Source organism: Agelaius phoeniceus, chromosome 5, assembly GCF_051311805.1.
Source record: "Agelaius phoeniceus isolate bAgePho1 chromosome 5, bAgePho1.hap1, whole genome shotgun sequence".
NCBI lineage: Eukaryota > Metazoa > Chordata > Aves > Passeriformes > Icteridae > Agelaius > Agelaius phoeniceus.
The window spans coordinates 14,771,756-14,778,607 of NC_135269.1; the positions used below are offsets into that span (position 1 = coordinate 14,771,756).

The following is a 6,852-nucleotide window of genomic DNA, read 5'->3' on the forward strand; positions in this document are numbered from 1 at the left end:
CTATGACTCCATGAATAAAAGACACAGTTCTGGGATTTTCAGGTTCATTCTATAAGGAACTGTATTTCCATTTTATTACTTTACATTAAAAACGTATTTAATGTCCTTCAAATCACTCAGCTGGTGGAATAGCAAAATCCCTCAAGTGCTCCAGGAATACTGGCATTTAAGTTTCTGTGTTCCTAAATTGTTTACACAGTGACAACTTGTAAGATGGAACCTGCACAGCACTTTCTGCAGTGCTTAAACACACCTCTAATCTAAGAGACATCCAGGTAATTATGAAAAAGCATCAAAGACAACAGCCTCCAAAGGTACTTTTGCAGGAAAAAGTAAAATCCCATTTGGCTTGCTCCTCTCAGCAAGTTTGGTGTGACTTTAGAGTGTTTGGGGTTGCTGTTTTAAGACTTCCTATCTTAGTAACTGAAAGAGCTGCTCTGCTGGTGTAAGTCAGACAGAGTTTCCTGCACAGGTCTAGTCATAAAAGATTCTGCAAGCAAGATGTCATTTGGCCATGCAAGAGACAGACAAGGAGACACATGGAAAGAACCTCAAGTCAACACATCTCTGTTTGTGCCACCAGTAAATTTGTGCCACCTCAGGGCACTGGCTCCTCCTGCTTGTGTCTCCCTGAAAATCACTACCTACACACTTCCCAAGTCTCCATTTTAGGCCCAGATTTAAACCCTTGCAATTCCTTCAAGTGAGCCTGGAAGTGCCTTCCTGGATAAACATATAAATGAAGTCACGAGCAGCAGAGCTTCAGTGCTGGGAACATAAAAACCTGGGCTAAGTTACGGTGTCATTTCTCCTTTTATAGAGTCTGAGGTTGTTAAATGCAACGATCCACAGGAGATTTCAGACAACACCAGTATTTTTCTTGTATTTAAAAGGCAGAGCTTGCCTGCTCATTATAAACCTTTAAAACAGCACAACTTTTAAAGCTTATATACTTATATACCATTTCAAACTTTGAGGTACTGAGCCATGTATTTCAAAGAACACATTCCAGAAGGTATCTTGTAACATCTTCTCTAGATAGGGAAACACATACTGGTGTGTTTAAAGAGAGAAAGAAAACAAAACAGAACAGGCTCCAATTTTTGCTTCATTCACTGCAACATCCTAGGACACATTTCTCCCTGTGTGAAACAGATCCCAGCGATAGGAGCTGTGAAAGACTGGCACACACATTTCACAACCACTAATTTTCCTTCTTATCTAAGGAAAAACGTCCCATTTAAGACGTTGCACAAAGCTATGAAGGGTTTCACCAAGCTTTTTCAAGTGAGTTCGCTAATACTTGGTCATGGAGATACTAAACACACGCATCCACACTGCTCAAGGATACATGGCAATTAACACCATGCTTTTAATTGATCAAAACTGGTAATTTGTTACTGCAGCTGTTGTTCCACAGCCAGATCAAGAAGCACAGCAATTCTGTCTCCAATGCAGAACATGATCTCTGAGCTCTTTTTACTATAAAGCCCTGTCCTTGTGGTAAGTATCAAAAGGAAACAAGCACCATTATTCACTGATAATCTCCCCTCACAAAAAGTATGAGATGGAAGTGTTTACCTCTATTGTGGGGTCATATTCATCCACAAAGTGATTCTGGATTAGCTGTATTGTCAAGGCGCTCTTGCCTACACCACCAGCTCCAACCACCACAAGTTTATACTCTGTCATTTTTTAGCAGACCTGATGACAAAGAAACCAACATTAAGCAGAGCTGGGCTCCCACTAACGAGGATGCTGCCGGTGCCTTCTCATTCAGCGTCAGGATCCTCTACTATTACCGGGAAGCAGCTCCCTCCCTGCAAGACAAGACAAAAAGGGATGAGGGAATGCTGTTCCTCAAATATTACACACACAGGGAATGTAGAGCGGGCACTCGGCCGACAGGCAGCGGTCACACCGAGATTAAGAGAACACGAAATAAGTATTAAAAAAAAAAAAACCCACTAAATTAATTTAAAAGGCACTGAATTCCGGGAAAAGCGAAATGAGTATTTCGTGCAGGGAATTAATCCGTGCAGGGATTTAGTTCCCCGCTGCTTCCTCCCGGTGCCTGGCGGAGCCCGCCCGGGTTTCCCGGAGCGTCCCAGCTCCCCTCGGGATGAAGCTCACAGCCTTCCGTGCCCGGACAGGGGACACGGAGAGCACGGCTTATCCCGGCGGCTTCCCCGACACAGTTTAGGGTGGGTTTAATTAATTTTTAATTGCCGGGCGAGCCGTGCCTGCGGGACCCCCGCGGCTCCGGGGCATCGCCCGCCCCGCCCCGGCTCCCTCTGCCCCCGTCAGCGCCGCGCCCGCGCCGCCCCAACTTTCCGGGTTTAAGGATTTACGAGAAGGGGTGAGGGGCAAAAAAAATAATCCATGAGGGCTCAGGGAGGGGTGGGGGATCTCTCGGGCGAGCGCCAGGTCCCGCAGGGCGTTGGCCACCTGTCCCCTCCCGCCGGGAAGGACCGGGAATGCGGCTCCGGGGGATGCCGGCGGGAGCGGCGGGGGAGCGGGATAGGAGAGGGAAAAGGGGACGGGAGGGGCGACGGCGGAGGAAGGGGGCGCCGGCTGCGCTTCCCACCTCGGAAGGAAAGCGGGGAAGGAAGGAAAGAAGAGGGTCGCCCCGGCTCGGCGGGGTGGGGATAGGCGGTACCTGGCTGGCCGTGCCGCGGGAGCTCCCGGCACCCGCCGTGCCCGCGTCGCGTCCTTTCCTCTGCTTTCCTTTCCCTTCCCGCTCCAGGTCCCTTCCCTTCCCTTCCCGTCCCGGTGCGAAATGGCGGGGGACGGGCAGGGCTGGGCGGGCGCTGCCCAGGGAGCCGAGCACCGATGCACGGATGGGCGGCCGCGATCGATGCGCTCGGTGCTCCAGCGCCCCTTGCGGCAGCGCCGGCACCGCCCTCCCGCTGCCGAGCGGGAGCCGCAGGTTCGAGACCGCATCCGGCCACTCCCGTGTCCAGTCGTGGGATCCTCAGCATGAGGGAGACAGGGAGCTCCTGGAGCGGAGGCTGCGGAGGTGATTTAGGGACTGTAAAGGCTGAGGAAGCTGGGGCTGTCCAGCCTGGAGAGGAGCCCCAGCTGAGAGGGGCCCTGTCTGCAGGGAGGGCTCCGAGCAGGGCCCGGGCTCTGCTCCAGGGGCCCAGCAATGGCACCAGAGGAACGGGCAGGGACTGAGCCCAGGAGGTTCCACCTGGGCAGGAGGAAAAACGACTTCCACAGATTGCCCAGAGAGGCTGGGAATTTCCTTCACTGGGAGTATTCCAGAGCCATCTAGGCGTAATCCTGTGCCCTGTGCTGTGGGATGGCCCTGCTGGAGCAGGGAGGTGGCACCAGGCGCCTCACTGAGGGATTCCCTGGGGCCAGAGGATGAGGATTTGGGGCCAGGGAGAGGCTTGGAGGAGACATTTGGGAAGAGTCTGTCCGGGAAGGGCGCGCTGGAGGGCGGTGAAGGGAAATGTGCACAATTCCAGCATTTCCTCACTGTTTCCCCCTTCCCGCACTGCCCATGGGGAGCTGGAGGGGAAGAGGCACAAGAGCCACCATAAGGCTCAGGACAGGCTCATCCTGAGGGGACATGTGGACTGCCCGGACAGGCAGTGCCTGGTTACTCATAAAGAGTGTTTTTATCCATCATGGAAATGTCAGCAGAGGCTTTATGGAACTGCTGCAACACTTACCAACCAAATAAAGTTGGTCAGCTTTCAAAATAAAACGCAAAGTTTGATTTTTAGCTCTGAACAAAAGTTAATAAACACAGTGTTTGGGGTTTTTAAACAAGTTAAGAGATGTATAGTAAACCATAGTTTCTTATTAAAAGGCTAAAACCATAACTCCCTGTAACTGAAATACAGAATAATAAATGGCTTGAGTGGGAAGGGACCTTAAAGATCATGCAGTCCCACCCCCTGCCATGGGCAGGGACACCTTTCACTATCCCAGGTTGCTCCAAGCCCCATCCAACCTGGCCTTGAACACTTCAAGGGGTAGGAAACTTTTTATGATCCCCATTTCACCTCTCCCACAAATTTAGGTGCCAGTAACCTGGTAATTTTTGTGTTAAAGGTTATTAGGTAGTTTCCCAACAGCCACAATAAAAAAAAACCCTCACAAAAATCCATGTGACAAAGTAACATGAGATCATCTCGCAAATCAGGGTTATTAATTAGGCTGCCTCACATGAGCAGATGTAAAACCCAAAAGTCAGACTTGCTTTCAAAGAACAAGTAGCCTGGTGGTAAAACCACAAGCTTGGGATGTGGGAAACCCTGAACCCACACAGCCACAGCTGGGATCAGAACAGTATCCGGAGAGCAGCTGCTGTTGGCAAAACCTTCTCCATGAAAACTTCAGGTCCTGATGACAGCTTGTGCTGTCCTATCTCCATAGGATCTCAGTAAAATGTGCAAACAATCCTTTTGCATGTCATGTGGCAAGAAAATGAATTGTTAGAATTCTGGAAAAAGCAGAATGCAAAGCTGCTTTTCTTGTGCACAGATTTTGTTTATAAATGTCTATTTTGAAATTGCTTTTTGCTGTATTTGCATTTAATTTAGAAATATCTTCTCATGCTCATGTGTGGAGTGGTTTGAAAACAAGATCAAATAAATGAGCTGATCAAGAACATTAAGTGCCAGCCCATTCACTGCATTAATATGAAAGCTGGTGATAGTCAGCACAAGTGATGGAAAACCTCTTAGATTCTGTGCCAGTCTTTTTCTCTGACTTACCATCTTCATTTTAGTGATTGTTTCTTTGGTGTAATTTGCACCGAGAATTCTGAACACTTGCAAAGACGATGCACACCCTCAGATCCCAGAACCCTTCAGTGTGCTGCAGCTACATACTTCTGCTAAGTTAAAGCATATTTTCAATTCAAAGGTTTCTTCACAATGGCAATGAAATATTCCAGTCCCTGTCTTCTGGATCCTCCATGGATATGGAACATTGAGGGCAACACCAGTCACAGCTCCTTACTCCAGCAAGATGCCTCCCTTATGATACCCAGCACTAGGCCAAGTACAATCCCACATTTACAGTACCCACATTTCCTTGTTCCTAAACATGATACAGTGAATGCAGTGACATTTTCACTTTGAGAATACACGAGCTTTCCTCACCTGTCAGCAGCTGTGGGCTGGGGGGGCAGGACATGTAAAATTCAGCTCCAGCCTGGGGATGAATAGTCAACTTTCCCTGTTAGCAGAGAGCATCAGACAAGCTGGGACAAGAGTTAATTTTCCTGTGGCTTTTCCTGGCATTGAACTCTATGCAAAGCAGATGCAAAGCTAGTGTAGTGTTAGCAGAGAAAGGTAATGGGTTTTGTGCAAATTCAGGTTTGCCTGCTGTGAATTAGGAATATTAGTAAAGGGAATTTATTTTTAGATAAGCCAAGGGTGGTAGTGATACCTCCATTTGGGATCTGCTAGCCTTCAGGTTCTACCTTTTCCTCTTCTCCCCCCAGGAAAATTAAGACTTTTAAGGAAGTCCTGCCAACTTCCTTCTGCTGTTGTCTTGTTGAGATCACCTACAGAAGATTTTTCATTTTAAGTTCTATTTAGAACAGTACAAATGTGCTTGCAGTTTTTTGTCTGCTGACACAGCAGGATACAATTATATTCCCCAAGACTTTTACTCACTAACTCTAGTCAAGACAGGATCTACAAGACATTTATACAGTGAAATTAAATATATAAATATTTGCATCTATAGATAAATGTCTCTACATGTGCAATTTGGAATATATGAGTTTATATTAAAATAAAGGCTATAGTTCTCACAAGATGGTGACTTTAATGCCCTGTCAAATCTCCTGGAGTGGTCTGGGGAGCTCCAGTAATTTTACATGTATAGATTGAAGTCTAAAGAAGCTGAACTCACCCAGAATATGAGTACAGCAGGTGTGGGCTCATGCTGAACGTGTGTGTATTGCTTCATCATTGCAAATCTCTTTCAAATTATTGGATGGACCCCAAGAAATTCACAAACACTAAACCAAAAATTACATTTCAAACCCTCAGCTATGTAAAGCACAAGTCTAGGTCCTGCTCCATTGGCTTCAGTGGCAACTTGGTTGGCCAGTACCCATTTCAGGCACAAGAATAGCATGAGGTCCTGCAAACCTTCCTTCTTTTTTAAAACATGTAGGCACTAGAGGAAACATGGATAATGTATTTTTCTCCAATAACATTAGATTTTACTTGAAAATAACATGCTAAGATACATGGTATTTGTGAATGGTTTGACTTTTGGTTTAATTCAGCTGTCTCTGACTTTTTGAATATGGTTCTCTACTAAAAATGGGGTGGGGAAATGAACAGTTCAACGGTGAACTATTCTTTACAAAACTGGATGCTTTTGCCATCCCACTAATGTCATCTGGCATTAATTAACATAGCATCTCTCTAATTATATTGTCAGCATACAGCCACCAAATTAAAATACAAAGAGAATCATTAAAATTTCCCAATTTGACTTCAGCATTTCTTTTAAAGCACGATTTTTCAACTTTTGTGTATGTAGGAAATCATCCAAAGCCCACTGAAATTAATGGGTTTCATCCCAGTGGGGCCCAGAAATGTTTGGAAAATATCAGTGGGGTGTCCAAATTGCCTCTCTAAACCAAGTGATTTGATGCCTCTTTTCTGTTGTTGGCACCAGCAGCTCAGCACCCAAAACTGAGCCTGCAGGGCTCAGGTGGGTCCCTCAGGGGAGTGAGGGCCATCCTGTGGGGAGGAAAAGAGGGCATTAGGCACAGTGGAAGTCCCCCATCCCTCTGCTCCCTAAAAGGAACACAAGGAAGAAGGACCTAAGTAGATCTGTGCTGCCTGAGACAGCGTGGAAAAGAGGGGG

At 46.9% G+C, this 6,852-nt stretch overlaps 1 protein-coding gene across 2 annotated transcripts in view; it reads right to left on the bottom strand.

Annotated features, from left to right (window-relative positions):
• The window catches only part of KRAS (KRAS proto-oncogene, GTPase), a 24,418-nt gene extending 21,587 nt beyond the window's left edge, over positions 1-2,831 (bottom strand). Inside the window, exons 1-2 of one of the 2 annotated variants that reach the window (XM_054631441.2) lie at positions 2,660-2,831; positions 1,582-1,704 (exon numbers count right to left, since the gene is read on the bottom strand). In XM_054631441.2, the coding sequence (XP_054487416.1) occupies positions 1,582-1,692 (111 nt within the window). In that variant the 5' untranslated portion in view covers positions 1,693-1,704; positions 2,660-2,831. Of the gene's footprint in view, positions 1-1,581; positions 1,821-2,659 lie in introns of both variants that reach the window. The other variant, XM_054631440.2, reaches the window with a different exon arrangement.
• Between the last annotated feature and the right edge of the window lie 4,021 nt (positions 2,832-6,852).